The 16,398-nt window shown below is 41.5% G+C and overlaps 1 protein-coding gene across 1 annotated transcript in view; it reads right to left on the bottom strand.

Moving 5' to 3' along the window:
* HACD2 (3-hydroxyacyl-CoA dehydratase 2) overlaps window positions 1-16,197 on the bottom strand; it is an 88,310-nt gene extending 72,113 nt beyond the window's left edge. Inside the window, exons 1-2 of the mRNA XM_007449689.1 lie at window positions 15,972-16,197; window positions 13,296-13,413 (exon numbers count right to left, since the gene is read on the bottom strand). Of these exons, the coding sequence (XP_007449751.1) occupies window positions 13,296-13,413; window positions 15,972-16,126 (273 nt within the window). The 5' untranslated portion in view covers window positions 16,127-16,197. The remainder of the gene's footprint in view (window positions 1-13,295; window positions 13,414-15,971) is intronic.
* Between the last annotated feature and the right edge of the window lie 201 nt (window positions 16,198-16,398).

Below are 16,398 nucleotides of genomic sequence, written 5' to 3'. Positions count from 1 at the left end.
TTTCCCAGAGCCCTCAGATAGAAGCCAACCCAACTGACACCTTGATTTCAGTCTTGTGAGACCCTGAGCAGAGAACCCCGCCAAGCCCAGTTTCTGACTTATAGAACTGTGAGCTAATAAATGAGTGTGGTTTTAAGCTGCTAAGTTTGTGGTATTTTGTCATGCAGCAAGAGAAAACTAAGACAACGACCTTCTTCTAACTTAATAAGCTTTTTGTTTAATTTCTCATGAAGATTTTTTAGTATGAATATGTACTACAAAACTATCAATTTATATTTGGAGAGGGATCAGCCCATGGTATATACAACAGTCAGGGGACTTTTGTATATACCTCCACTGAGTTGGACTGTCTCAGACAGCGTAGGACATCTACTATAGCACCCCCATTCATTGTGGCAATCAAAATACCCTCAGTTTTCTAAATCGCACTCTAGAGGGGTCACACTGCTCTTGCTGAGATCTACAGAGAATCACTGAACTAAAATAAGCATACCTCATTCAGAAGACTTGCCATATTCAAAATCTCCCTTGAAAATATGTCATAGTGCTAATGATCCAATGTCAGCTGCTAGGAGTGTTCACGCGGTTGAATGCTCCCCAATGTGTCTGCCACCAGTGTCTGTGTTCCCTGGGTGAGCCCCCCTTCCCCAGCCTCTCCAGGAGACTCCCCAAAGCCAGCAGGAGACTGGGGCATGAATGGAACTGGTAGAATTTGTACACAGGCAGCCAGGCTCCAGAGCTGGTGCTCTTAACCACTACATATATTATTGATTTTGAGATCTGTGCCTTACAAACCATAAATATTCAGAACTTTGGGCAGTACATTTGCTTCTCTCCTGCGTCTGGAATGAGAGATAACCAGAAGTGCAGATTTAGACTCATTCATGAGCAGTTTCTAATGGTTTAGCTGGATGGTCAGGGACTTGCAAGGAACAGGATTGGAAGATAGTGACAAGGAAAGCTGGGGAAGAAGTATGTGGATGGAGCTCTTAGAATGGGCATGGACATTGCAAATATTTGTCGCACGTGAATGCTCACCAAATGGCATCTACTGTGAAGGAGACTCTTAATGATGGTGGACAAAATGATGGACACTAGTAACGTCAACTAGACTCTTCCCAGCCATCCCAGTGTTTCCTCAATAGACCCATGAACAAATTGGCCACGTTAACAAGAACGGAGGCTACGCATGGGCTCAACAACACGAACTTCTTAGCAAGGCAGACCTGGTTAACCCTACTGCTGAGCGCCTAATCTGCCAATAGCAGAGATCAGAATTAAGTGCCCTATAAAGCATCATTTCCCAGGCAGACAGCACATAACCTGATGGTAGGTCGATTACATTGGATTTCTTCCACCAAGGAGGGAGCAGACATTTGCCCTCACTAGAATAAACACATACTCTAGATATGGATTTGTCTTCCTTGCCCACAATGCCTCTGCCAGTGTCGCCATCTATGAACTCACAGGGTGCCTGATCTGCCATCATAGCATTCTACAAAGTGTTGTGTTTGATCAAAGAACTCACTTCACAGCAAAAGAAATACATACATCAATGGGCTCAGGCCCACTGAACCATTTGCTCTTAACCACATATGCCATCACCCAGAAATGCCTGGCTTAGTTGAAAGGTAGAATGATTTACCGAAGACTCAGTTATGATGCCAACTGGGAGACAGCACCTTGAAAGAATAGGGTTCTGCCTTACAGGACGCAGTTTATACTTTGAATCACAGATGCTGTATTCCTCACCACCTCATCACCGGATTACACAGGTCCAAGAATCAAGGGGAGGAAGTGGCTACTGTCACTATTATACCTATTAATCCACTTAAAGAATCTCTGCCTTCCATCCTGGCAACTTTGAGCTCTACTTGTTTGGAGAGCTTAGTCTCCACAGGGTTACTGGTTGCACCAGGTGACAACAATGGTTCTACTGAATTGGAAGATTAGACTGCCATCTGGCCATTTTGGGCTCCTTATTCATGCTACTGCACCAATAGGCAAAAAAACGGGGTTTATCTATGGATGGAGTGGTCAATCCTGATTGCCAAGGGGATATCATGTTGCCATACACAATTGAGGCAAAGCGGACTATGTATGGAAGCCAGGGGGTTCCGAGGCACCTCTTAGCATTTCCAGTAGTAAACGTTAATGGAAAACTACAGCAACCAAAAAGAGGCAGAATGACTAAGGACTCAGACCCCTTGGGAATGAAGGTTTGGGTCACTGCTGTGGGTAAGGGAAATATGGAATGGGTAGTAGAAGAAGGAAGCCACAGGTATCAACTATAACCTCATGACCAATTACAGAAAGAAAAACTGCAAAAACAAAAAAAGCAGTAAACATCTCTCTCCTCTTGAACCCTTTCCATTTCCACCCAGTGGCAATAAGCTCATTTTAGTTTCAAAATTCAACCTCAATGTTGAATGTTATCTTTCACGATAGGTTACTTCGAAACATCTTTTTTGTAAAAGTTTCTAAGATTTGCACTAAGGAAATTAATTTTGTAAGTTACCAACAAGTTTGTTCAGTTTCATTTTTTAAAAAGACTTCCATTTTTTAACAGGTAGTTTTAGGTTCACAGCAAAACTGAGAGGAAGGTACATAGCTCTCCCATTTACCCCCTGCCCCCGACTCAAGCACAGCCTCCCCACTATCAAAATCCCCAACCAGCGTGGTATGTTTGTTACAACCAATGGACCTGTAATGACACATCACTGTCACTCCAAGTCCGTAGCTGAGGGTTCAGTGTTGCTGTTATACCTTCTATGGGTTTGGACAAATGTATGACATGTACCCACCATTACAGTATCATACAGAGTAGTTTCACTGCCTTAAAAATCCTCTGTGCTGTGTCTGTTCACCCTTCAGTTTCATTTTTAATCCAAGGTAAAATAACAATAACAAAGTCCAAAAAAGAGTAGCAAGTCTCAAGAGGAATAGGAACCCAAGCAGCTTTAGTTCATGGATTTAACATCATTCAGCTATAGTAAGTCCCAATTTCTGTCTTTCAATTCAAAATTCCACATTCTTGGAGAAAAGTCTGACCAGCCCAGTTTGGGCCAGGTGTGCAACCCTGGATCAGCGAGCTATGGCCTGAGAGGCAGAGTCAGGGGTAGAGATGCAGCTGGTATGGGTCTAGTGGTAGAACTGCGAAAATTTCCAGAGAATAAAACCCCCTGAGCTGGGCAGCTCCACAAAGCATGTCTACTACACTCATGTTATGGAGAAGTCTAGAACTAATTTGGGTTATGTTTACCAGTATTTGGTTAGTTTTGAAAATTATATGTATTTATGATTTCATCTTTTTTTCTTAAAACTTACCTATATAATAACATGTAGCCTTGAAAGACAGACATCGATATGTTAACAGCAGTTATCATTAGCTTATGACTGACACGTTTTTTCTTCTTTATGTATATCTGGGTTTTGCTACAATGAATATATAGCACTTATGTTATAGATGATTATGATTAGAGGCAAACACCTTTCCCCTCTCCTCTGGCTTCATGAGGCTTTTCTTCCAAATATTTCTGGTCTCTCTCCACCCATTAATCACTTTACTTGGGAAAGGAAGGTTGACGCATCTGATCAGTAAATTGGCAAGAATGGGGCGTGCGTACCTCAGCTCCACCCTAGGGCTTCCACAGAGAACCCCAAGCTCTCTGGTTTTCTCCATGCTGCCCTGGCCCCTGCTGCCTGGGGGAGGCAGAGTCTAACTCTAGAGTTCAGTTAGCAAACCTGCTTGATTGCACACTCACACACAGCCTCCCACTAGGCCTTTATTACTAATAAAGGTGATTTTTAGGGTCCTTATACAATTTGAGTTATTTCCCAATGTTCAGAACATAAGCAAGAAAAAGAGGGTATTTAGTGTGCTCTCTCAAAGGTTTCAATCCAAACATGTTTTCAAAATCCTTTTATATCCATTTTTGAAGGAGGAAATAGGTGAAATTTCCTTAATCACCGTTACTTTTTCTGTCACTTAATCTGACTTTTTTTTGCTGTATTTGGCTCTATGATTTATTAATTCATTATCTGCTTTATTTTCATATTCTGACTGTGAAATGTTGAAGCCCCAAAGCACTTAGAACTGGAAAAAAAGTGTTAAGGTCATCTAATCCAGAATATTTATTACAGAGAGGTTGAGACCAAGTGGCAAAACCAAGTCTTAGTACCCAAATTTCTTGTCTCCAGTGTTCTTTTACGTATACTGTGACACTTCTCAAGTACAATTCTATTTTTAATTCTTTAGCCATTTCTGCCAGCTTTTCTATGATAATCATTCAGCCATTAATAAATTCCACCAACATGTGTCTACCATGTTCCTTCTGCATGACAAATTGTAAACGCGGCAAGTTTCTCTTTGGCTTCTGCTCTGAAATCAACTTTATCTTAAGCAGGATGGTCCTGTTTTTCTTGTATGCTTGGTCGTGGAAGGCTGGTTTGTCCTTTAGTAAGCTTACGCCAGTCTTTTACAGGCAACAGACTGTTGAATTTTGCTTTTTAAACGAGTAACCACCACCCTACCTTTTTACTTTGATAAAACTAATGAGCAAAGACATTAGAAACAATGCATTTGTGTGCAATCATCCTATAAGTTTATTGTTACTGCTACTGTCTTTTTAATTTAACAGATGTGAAATTCTGTACTTCATTTTAAATCAAAAGATAACCTATCTAAGCTGCCCATTTTCTTCTTTTTTCAAAGAACTTTTTTTAAAAAAAATTTATTTATTTTATTTTTGGCTGCATTGGGTCTTTGCTGTGTGTGGGCTTTCTTTAGTTGCAGTGAGCGGGAGCTGCTCTTCGTTGCGGTGCATGGGCTTCTCATTACCGTGGCTTCTCTTGTTGCGGAGCACCTGCTCCAGGTGCATGGGCTTCAGTAGTTGTGGCACGTGGGCTCAGCGGCTGTGGCTCGTGGGCTCCAGAGTGCAGGCTCAGCAGTTGTGGCCCATGGGCTCAGTTGCTCCGCAGCATGTGGGATCTTCCCAGACCAGGGCTTGAACCCGTGTCCCCGGCCTTAGCAGGTGGATTCTTTTCTTTCTTTCTTTTTTTTTTGTGGTACGCGGGCCTCTCACTGTTGTGGCCTCTCCTGTTGCAGAGCACAGGCTCCGGACGCGCAGGCTCAGCGGCCATGGCTCATGGGCCCAGCCGCTCCACGGCATGTGGGATCTTCCCGGACCGGGGCATGAACCCATGTCCCCTGCATCGGCAGGTGGACTCTCAACCACTGCGCCACCAGGGAAGCCCAGCAGGTGGATTCTTAACCACTGTGCCTCCAGGGAAGCCCTTAAAGAACTTTTAAATCTTATTTTCCTAATTCATTTTTGTTTTCTATTATACTTTATTACATATTTATTACATATTATATCTTTCCTTTTTAATTTAAAGATTCACAAAGTGATATGTAAAAGCACACTAAAGTATATAGAATAAAAAGCAGAAATTCCCTTGTATTCCCCCCAAATACCACATCCGTCCTCAGAGGTAAGCACTAGTAACAGTTTGATATGCACCCTTCCATACCTTTTCCAGTATCTGCAATTTGCTTTTTTTTCTTTTGATTTTCCTAACCTGAAAACATCACCATATTTTAATAATTATTCTCATTATTTTTGTCTTATGAATTAAAAAGTTTATAAACTCTGTTGTGACCTAAAATTTACATCACAAGGTTTGTCTTCCTTTGCTTTCCCTCCTTCCCACTTCATTCTACCCTGGGAGAATCTGAAATATTTTATGAAATTACATGTGGATACCTTGCAATCTGTATCATGGTCTAAAGCTATGCTGTCAACGCAGTAGTCACTAGCCACATGTGCCTATTTAAATTTCAGTTAAAAGTAAATAAAACTAAAAACTCAAGATTTTCAGTCTCACCTGCTCCATGGGCTCAACAGCAGCTAGTATATCAGACACCACAGATTTGGAATATTATCGATGCAAAAAGTTCTTCTGCAGAGTGCTAGTCTAAAGAATTGGTTAATTTTATTGGACTTCCCTGGCGGCACAGTGGTTAACAATCTGTCTGCCAAGGTTGGGGACACGGGTTTGAGCCCTGGTCCAGGAAGATCCCACATGCTGCAGAGCAACTAGGTCCGTGTGCCACAACTACTGAAGGCCGCACGCCTAGAGCCCATGCTCCACAAGAGAAGTCACTGCAATGAGAAGCCCGTGCATTACAACAGAGAGTAGCCCCTGCTCGCCACAACTAGAGAAAGCCTGCATGCAGCAATGAAGACCCAACGCAGCCAAAAATAAATAAATAAAAAATAAATCTATTAAAAGAAAAGAACTGGTTAATTTTATTTACTTATATATCAGTTAAAAACCCTTTGATAAAGTTCTTTCAAAGTTCTATTATTTTGGTAGGTGTTTTCAAAATGTCTCCATCTGTAGGAAATTGCATGGTCTGTTATTCAGGAACCTAATGCTATCTCTTAGCTTCATATGAATCTTTTTATTTTTCAAAGTCTAACGTCCCAAGTTGTTTTACTATTACATTTTAAGATCTCTTCTCTGCTAGAAATCACTTATCTTTCTTTTAAGTTTAAAAATTTAACAAATAGGTGCCCAGGAAGGGAAGGGATTTTTTTTCTTGAAAAACAGTGCCTATGTACAACTCCATATACTCTCAATAACTTCACTGAGAGGGGCTTTCCGTTCTGAATAGTTTTCTAGAATTTTTCCTGATTGCTTTTGAGTTATACTTTCCAACCTTTTCTATTTCTGGTAGCCGTACTTTTTGACAGGTTGTATACCCTCATTCTGTTTTCTAGATACCTTGGTTCTACTATACTATTCATCTGTTAAGTTTCATTACTTTCCTGTATATTTTGTTTTTCTGTTTTATTGATAATCATTCATGCATTAGCTAGTCCACCAACACATAATATCTCTGATATGCCTGGTACTATGTATTTTGTAATGTTCTTTTTGACATTCAAATAGTACACTCTGAACAGTCCCAATGGTTTCTGCTCTGTAACATGTTTTATCTGAGACTATAACTAGGAACTCCTGCCTTTCTTGAATCTTCAGTATCACCTATTTCTCTGCACTGTGGCCTGCTTCCTGCCCTGAACCGCCACCAGACATTTTTAGTTCTCTAATTTTAGCACACTCTTTTCTATAGCCAGTACCTATCTTCTCTGAATACCATATCAATTTGCTTCTATTTGCTTGAGTTGTTAAGCAGTGAGGCCTGTGTGGGTGGACTCCTGTTTCCCACAGTCTCCCTCTTCCCTTCTAATGTTGTGACACTTATTAATTATACCCAAGTTCTATTTCCCTCTGGTTTTCACACTGTTTCTGAAGGTGGTTTGTCTGGGTTTGCTGTCATTCCTGTTTGTGTCAGAAAGCTCTACTATGACTTGCTCTGCTAGCTTTTCAGAAGTCTCTTTTAGAGGTCTGGTTTCTCAAAACAAGTCCTCAGAATAAAGTTAGTCTAAAATGTGCATATAGCTTGTGTTTCAGAAGTTCCTTTTTAAAATTGCTGAGAAATTAGCATGTTTCCAAAAGGAAGAAAAATATTACAGATGACGGTTATGTCCCCAGATGAGTTCAGAAAAGCAAAGTTAATATATAATGTGCCTGAAGTATTAGTAATATCACAGAACCCAACCACCTAGTATCTCTGTGGGAAAAAATCATCCAGTAGTTGAGGCAAAAAGACAAAAACTGGCAGGGAGACAAGATGGGAGCCCTCTTCCTACAAATTCTTAAGATTTTGCTATATTTTAGAGAAATATCCAAAATCAGTTTCCCATTATTTCATTAAAGGATCTGAGGAGAGTTGTGACGTGAGGCATGAGAATTAGACCAGAATACAGAGATGGGGTTTAGAAAACAACAAAAGCTATCTTCTCTCCTTCACTGCTTCTCCAGAACCAGTTCTGCCATTTCAGATCCAGTCCTAAATCAACTCTAGGAAAGGATAACAAATGACACTATTTTTCTTTATTTTATTTTATTTTTCGGTAGATAAGAGGGTTCCAAGCATTAGAAGGAGATGGAAGAGAATAAGAAGGAAAGGAGGTGCCTGTGGTCCATTAGATATTCCAAGATGGACGGTGGCAGGTAAATGATATTGAATGTATGTACTGATGTACATGTGTTGAAGATGGTCTGTATTAGTCTCAACCATTAATGTCTCTACAGAGCAGTCCTTAACCTACTGGAATCCTCACTGTCAATCACAGAGGCACATCCAATTACGAGTATTTGAAAATGTCTTTGCTGTAATTACATTCTTATGTTAACTAAATATATTTAGAAATCCAAATTCTCTTAGAAATAATTTTAAAGCGCCATAATGTAGGATCTTTAATTTCTAAACTTTAACTCAGTTCTTAACAAAGCTGGAAAGATAGTCTGTCCTTATCCATGAACATCATGGACCCGAAAAAAAGAATAAAGTAAAAAGAAAATTTATCCGGCTCATTATAGATGAACGGCAATTTTTCTTTTTTTTTTTTTTTTTTGCGGTACGCGGGCCTCTCACTGTTGTGGCCTCTCCTGTTGCGGAGCACAGGCTCCGGACGCGCAGGCTCAGCGGCCATGGCTCACGGGCCTAGCCGCTCCGCGGCAAGTGGGATCTTCCCGGACCGGGGCACGATCCCGCGTCCCCTGCATTGGCAGGTGGACTCTCAACCACTGCACCACCAGGGAAGCCCCTGAACGGCATTTTTAAAAAATTGAGATATAATTCACATATCACAAAATTCACTTATTTAAAGTGTACATTCAGTGATTTTCAGTTATGTTCCCAAGGTTGTGCAACCATACCATACCACCATCTAATTCAAGAATATTTTCATCACCTTAAAAAGAAATCCTGTACCAATTAGCAGTCCCTCCCCATTCTCTCCTCCCCACAGCCCCTGGCAACCATTAATCTACTTTCTGTCTCTATGATTTGCCTATTCTGGACATTTCATATAAATGGAATCAAACAACACATGGCTTTTTGTTTCTGGCTTCTTTCACAAAGCATGTTTTCAAGATTCATCCATGTTATAACAGGTACCAGCAATTCACTCATTTTATGGTATGGAGATATATTTTATTTATCTATGAATGGCATTTTAAAAATATACTTTTGCTACCTATGTTAATTAGCTCTCAGATTCAACTCAAGATACACTGTAGTTATTCACACACTGATCCCTTGGCCCACAAAGTTATCAGTATTTTACTTTCTATCAATTTATAAATCATCTCATACCTTATCATCTTTACTGTATTGCGTCTCATTACTTTGGTAAATACTTCTTGGACTTAATGCCTAGCACCACTTTTCTATAAATTGTCCCTTCCCTCCAACTTCTATATGGTTAATGTGACCCTACTCTTGTCTACAGGTGATTGGTCCAGGAATAAGCACCTGATTCAAGCTGGACATATTAGGCCCTTCGCTAGGAATATGGAAATGGAAATAATATTGTTTTTAATTAGCTGCTCTCGAATGCAGAAACTACAATCTCAGGAGTCTTCTGTTACCATTGTCTGCCACACAGACTAAGAAACAAACAAAAAAAACCCATTCTGCAAGAAGAGAAGAATCAGAGAAAAAGAGAGAAAGACAATAGTAGAGATAAGAGACAGAGCAAGACCTCCTGGGTTCCCTGTGGTGCTCCAGTCCCAGATTCCAGGCCATTCCTAAAGCCCAGCTGCATCCCCACTCTTGGATTCCATGGGACATACTATACACTTATAATAAATTCCCCTTACAGTTTAAGTCAGTTAAGGCAGTTTCTATAATCTCCAGCCAAGAGTCCTAACATAATCATCTACCCAGTAAGATTTTAATGTCTTTACTAGCAAGGGCTCAACCTCCATGGCACCCATTACAGTGACTCAAACACATTCTTATTTAACTATCACCTGTGGAATATTTTGAAAAACTATCTATAAAAATTACTCAAGACATTCTTGGATACGTATGTGGAAAAAATTTAGGATTTCTGTCTACTTTATTAAAAAGCTATATTATTGGGACTTCCCTGGTGGTCCAGTGGCTAAGCCTCCATGCTCCCAACGTAGGGGGCCCAGGATCAATCCCTGGTCAGGGAACTAGATCCCGCATGCCACAACTAAAGGTCCCACATGCCGCAACTAAAGGTCCCGCATACTGCAACTGAAGGTCCTGAATGCTGCAACAACAACAGAAAGATTCTGCATGCCACAATGAAGATCCCGCACACGGCAATGGAGATCCTGCCTGCCGCAACTAAGACCTGGTGCAGCCAAAGAAATAAACTTTTTTTTTTTTTTTTTTGCAGTACGCGGGCCTCTCGCTGTTGTGGCCTCTCCCGTTGAGGAGCACAGGCTCTGAACGCACAGGCTCAGCAGCCATAGCTCACGGGCCCAGCCGCTCCGCGGCACGTGGGATCCTCCCGGACCGGGGCACGAACTCGTGTTCCCTGCATCGGCAGGCAGACTCTCAACCACTGCGCCACCAGGGAAGCCCCATAAATAAATATTTTTTAAAAAGCTATATTATTGTATCACAAACTCAATATATCTTTGCACCCATTTTGCAAAAAGTCATTTAATTTCCTCAGAAAGTCTTTCTGTATTACACTACTACATGCCCATTTACACTTGCTTAGTAAATGTTTTATATTTTTAAAAAGCAAAGTGTTATATTTTCCTAAGAATATTTGAAGTTTCTTGAGAACAAGTAACCTCTATTTCCTCTTAAAGCAAATTCCCACAGAACCTACTAAAGAATAATCACACAGATTACTATTCAGAATATTCATACAGAGATATAAGTGAGTAGCTGACCTCCCTGGACTCATTTTTTCCTCCTATAAACACGGTTTATTGTCAAGCACTAATAATTCCCATAAGGACAACTTATCTGTAATTAAACAACACTAAGCACATTATTATACTATGTAGGTTAGGTAGGCAATAAAACATTCCTTAATGGACGGCTCAGGAGATGCAGCTCTAGCAAGCCTGCTCTCTTGTCCCAGGTTGAGGGGTCTACTGCCATCACTGCCATCTACAAAGCTAATTCTCTGCACATCCCAGGGAGTCTTCATTCATTTTGCAGAGTTCTTTTCCCAAAATCAAATCCAGGATTTGTCACCTAATTGGTTCTTAGTGGGGATAACAGAGATAAAACCAGAACTCCAAAATATTTTCTTAAATCCCTATTAAAAATTTTATAGGGATAAATGCGCTAATCCCTCCAAGTCTAAGATTTGGTTCCTGAGTAGATTTTGCATCACACTATTTAATGTCACAACCTTCCCTAAGATATCCTTAAATTTAAAAAATTATACCTCTAATATTACCAAGTCTTACAGAGACAGAATCCCCTTTAAATTAGTAAATTATTGAAGTATTCCAGTTGGATACAACTTCTTACTATATCAAGCACTCAGGCAGTTTCTGATGGTCTTGACTCCAAACTTGGTTCTCTGTAGCTTGAGAACTGTGCGGGCCAAAGCTCTGACAGACAAGCGATACTTATTTACTACTGCCCCTTTCCCCCCCAAATTTAAGCCTCTAAGTTTACAGTATGGCCCACACAAGGATTTGCTAGTCTCCTCAAACTCAAACTGTTAGGGCAGAAAGGAACTTTACAAATCTACTTCAAACTAATTATTTTACAAATGAGAAAACAAGGTGGACAAGAGGTAAATGACTTGCCCAAATTCACAAAGTAAGTTGGTAAAACCAGCATGCTTAGAATAAGGGCACTCAGCCTCCAGCTGTAAGTTCATTTCATCATACCATCTAACTTAAACATATAAGTATGGACAGTATTGAAATCTCTCTGCTTTCTGGGAGAAAAAAACCCCGAAACCTACAACTCTGTGCTTTCAGAAATGAGGGTGAGGGCTTCCCTGGTGGCGCAGTGGTTAAGAATCCACCTGCCAATGCAGGGGACACGGGTTCGAGCCCTGGTCCTGGAAGATCCCACATGCCGCAGAGCAACTAAGCTCGTGTGCCACAACTACAGAGCCCGCGCTCTAGAGTCTGTGAGCCACAACTACTGAGCCCGCGTGCTGCAACTACTGAAGCCTGTGAATCCTAGAGCCCGTGCTCCTCAACAAGAGAAGCCACGTCGATGATAAGGCCACACACCACAACGAAGAGTAGCCCCCGGCCTGCGCGCAGAAACGAAGACCCAATGCAGCCAAATATAAGTAAATAAACTAATTAAAAAAAGAAAAAAGAGGGTGAGAGGTTGAGGTAACATCTCATTTCATGGAGATAAATGGTATTTTCTTAAACAGCCTTCCAAATGTCATGATGGGCTTGGCCTAGAGGCTAGGTAAAATGAAACTGAGTATCAGATCTTCTCTGCAACCTGAAAATTTTTCACCATAATGAACTATGGCAGCTATGGTGTGTGCCCAAAGCTACCTCATTCCCCCTTTTCCATTAACAAAGTCTACAGTCCCTTGGCCAGAAGAATGGGCATATGTCCTAGATCTGACTAATCAAGTATTTCACATCACTGGCAAGAGTGATTGGTCTAGGTAAGACCAACCAGAATCCTTCCCTAAGGCTGAAGAACTAAGCTCTCTCCCACCAGGTGGAGAAGGCAATCTGCAGTAGGAGAGCCTAAGACTAATATTCAAAGAGAAATAGAGAGAAGCAGTGATGAGAGATGGAAAGAGTCTGGCAACATCAAATCCTTGGTTCTCATTCTCAAGCTGGTTCCTTTGATTTTGTAAGTTAACCCTATTATCTTTATCAACTACAGAAGCCAATAAATTTCCTTTTGCTTAAAATAATTTGAATTGCAAGTCAAAAATCCTATCATATACTTACCCCAGAAGACAGGACTGGATATATATATTACCCTTAATACAGGGAAATTAATAAACTATTGTTTAAAAAGGTTTTTGGAGGCTTTTAAACAGGCTCTACTATTTCTTATATCTATCACTCCTGACATCCTACACTCATCAACTTCACTGTTCCCCTTATATGCCCGGTCCCTGTAAGTATCTGAGTTTGCTAACACTTCCCTAGGATGTCCCTAGAATTTTTAAAAATCCTAATATAAGCTTGTTTCATTTGATTGCCAATAAAAGTAAAATGTAAAATATATTCCAGGTAATACAAGTTAAATGAGATCTTACTTACGTAGAATGTCAAAAAGATAAACCAGGTATCAACATTATACGTGGCGTTCTACGAGGCAAGTTTTCAACATTTAAAGCAAATAGAGCAGAAACATGGCAACTTCAATATAATTTAGTAGCTTGTTTTTAATTTTAAAACAACAGAAATCAACAACAACAAATCTCAGGACCCACCTCCAATAAGGCTCCAGTTTGGAAGAATTTCAAAGGCTTTTCAATGGAATAATAAAGGCTATGATAGCTACCCTTAGCCAGGTATGCTCTGACCAGACCAACAGCTATAACGAGCCACCTAAGAAAGAGAGCAATCAGAAGGAAAAAAAAAAAGTAAGTAGGATTATAATAGAAAGATGTGGCAATCATAGATATTACTAAAGGTGACCTCAAGATCTGTGTCCTAGGTTTATCGATTATCACTCTCAAATGCTAAGCTGTATGTAATGTACAGAAATGTTGCACCTCCAGCAGCACCCTACGAAGAGTGTTTTTTGCAAAAGCACAGTGGCACCTCACCCATCTGGAGCTCAGCTTTTTGGCAACCTTGCCCATTGAGAACAAGGCCAAAAGGAGGGAAATAAGCTAAATTGGTCCTTGAGCAGCTAAATTAGGTGCCAGGAAGTCCAAGACAAGAGAAAAAAACTATTAAAGGAAAATTTTAAATGCCCTGTGCAGTTAAAGGGTCTGTAATAACAGGGTGGAGAGATGTTTTAAACTATTTATAGAAGTATCTCATTGAACACACCCCTACCTTAAAATCTATTCTTTTAAAAGACTGCAAATGACATATGAATAAATGGTTTGTTTTTTAAAAAGAATAAAAGGTTTTTAAGCTGAGATTCCCAAAATCAATTTAGTAAAGAAAGCCAGATCAATACAAAACACAAAACAGGGAAGCACTTAGGCATATGGCTCTGAACTCTACACTTCTGTTCTACTGTCCTCCAAAATAAATTTCTCAGGCCTTGAAGTTTTTTATTTGTTAAGTTCCATAATGAAATGAGGTATATCATTATTAAGGTGTGTCTCCTTGAAGGTGCTAACAGATTTATTTATGTGTAAAATCTTAACTAGGGAGTGGGGTATGTGGTCTATGTTATTTCTAGAAACTATCATACAAATACATCGAACAAGAGTTTGTAAAAAAAAAAAAAAGAATTCCTTAATGGTGTAACTGGTTCAGCATTTTCAGTAGCCTAGAAAAAAAGCTTACTTTACTCTCATATCCCCAACTTTTCTTCTGGTTTAAGATACCACTCCTTACCCTACACCCCATTCTCTATGTTCATGGTTCAGGAATAAAGGCTTCTTTCGTCTTCCCCAATGTATCCTAAAATTCCTCTTCAGTACAATGCTCTCATCAAAGCCCTTGCTAAGATGACAAGAATTTTTATATATAAATACACACACATATGCACTGATGAATATTCTTTTAAAATCGTTCTGTGACCATTTATGTGATAAAGAAAACGTGCATCTGTAATATGGCTTCTAAACCCAGAACTACTACTAACAAGTTCTGTGACCTCAAGTCAAGCAAGTCACAACTTCTCTGAGCCTAGGTTTCAATACTGGCTATTTCTAATACTAGCCATAAAGCCTATGATCCTCTCAAGATATGTGTGTGTGTGTGTGTGTGTGTGTGTGTGTGTGTGTGTGAAAAAAGCAAGGTGCTGAAATGCTAATCATTAGCATTCGTATTTTTAAAATACCCATGTACACATATTTGCTTGTATCAGTATCTGAAACATAAACAAAATTATCTGCCTTCCACGGAGGAAATCTGGGTGGAAGGGAAGGTAGAGGGAAGATTTTCACTGTATGCCCTTGCATACATTTTCAATTTTGCACCTGGCCAATGTATTATCTATTTTAAAAATAAATAAAACTGGATGTTCTCTATACAGTTCTTTCAACTTTTCTATATGTTTGAAAATTTTCATAATAAAATGTTAAGAATTTTTTTTTTACAAATTTATAAAATTTAAAAATATATAACAGTCTGATCCTGTGATCCTGTCATCAAAAATCATGGGGTCAGAGAATTAGAGGAATCTTGGAGATCACCTAGCTCAACTCTTTAGTTTTTACAGATGAAAAAACGGAGGTCTAGAGAAATAAAATGATTTATCCAAGGTCACACAGTTAGTGTCATAACTAGAACTAAAAACTCGCTGCGACAAGGATGGACTGAAATAAAGGAGAAACAAGAGGGGGTAAAATCTGTTTCCAGGGTCTATTCCGCTTCTCCCCAGTAACTCTGCTTTCCATCTCTAGTGTCTTCCCCACCTCAATCCATCCTACAAAGTCTAAACTCACCTAAAGCACAGAACTGCTCATGTCACTGGGCAAAAACTTTGAACGCTGTTCCACCACCTTTCCCATTAAAGCTCATCCTGGATTTTGAAAACAGCCGCCGAAATAAATGGTCAACTCTGCAGACACAGCTCCCTCCACTCCCTTTGGGGAGAACAGCTCGCCATTCGTGACTTGCCGCCTGGGCTCTCAGCGCAGCAGGATCGCCGGCACAACGCCCCCCAGACATGGACGTGTGGCCAGCCCATACGTCCTCCCAAGGCCCTCCGGACCAGCGCCTGGGCAGCCTCCCCCGACCCCCCTTGGAGCACTGGAACTCCAGCTCGGGGCACACCCGGTGCCTGGGAACTTGCTCGGCCCCCAGCAAGCACCCAGGCGGATTCAGCCTCGACTGCCCCTGGAGCCCAGGTGCCGGGGCCCGGACTCCCGCCACAGGGGCTGCGCTGCGCGCGGCGGGCCGAGCCGGGCCGCTCCTCCTGCCGCAGAGCCCCCTCCCCGGCCAGACTCTCTCCCCGCCTTCCCGAGCCCCAGCCTCACCCCGCAGTCATCACCACATTGTAGATGACCAGGTACGCCGTGGCCAGAGGCCCCGGGCCCTTTTTCTTTCGCGAGCCGCTGGCTTCGCCGGCCCCGGCCCGGGCCCCGCCGCCCCCATTCCCTTTCGTCGCTGCAGTCGCCGCGGCTGCCGCCATATCAAACGCCGGGAGCACGCTCTCCTCGCGCGAACACCTCCGCCCAGACTGGCCACAGCGAGCGGGGTGGAGGGAAGGACAAGGGAGAGGTGGGGCCAAGGCCACGGGGCGGAGCCAGGGACAGCGCCCACGGCTGCCGCCATCTTGGAGGAGGGCAAAGACGCTCCCGGCTCTCCCGCCCCTCCGCTCGCCTCAGTCGCCGCCGCCATCGTGGAACAGGGTAATCACCACCGCTTTTGCGCTCCCGGTAATAACCTCCGGCGCCATCTTGG

The sequence above is a fragment of the Lipotes vexillifer genome, unplaced genomic scaffold, assembly GCF_000442215.2.
Source record: "Lipotes vexillifer unplaced genomic scaffold, Lipotes_vexillifer_v1.1 scaffold1378, whole genome shotgun sequence".
Classification (NCBI taxonomy): Eukaryota; Metazoa; Chordata; class Mammalia; order Artiodactyla; family Lipotidae; genus Lipotes; species Lipotes vexillifer.
Note: the sequence above shows the minus strand (reverse complement) of the source record. Positions and strands in the feature narration are given on the sequence as shown.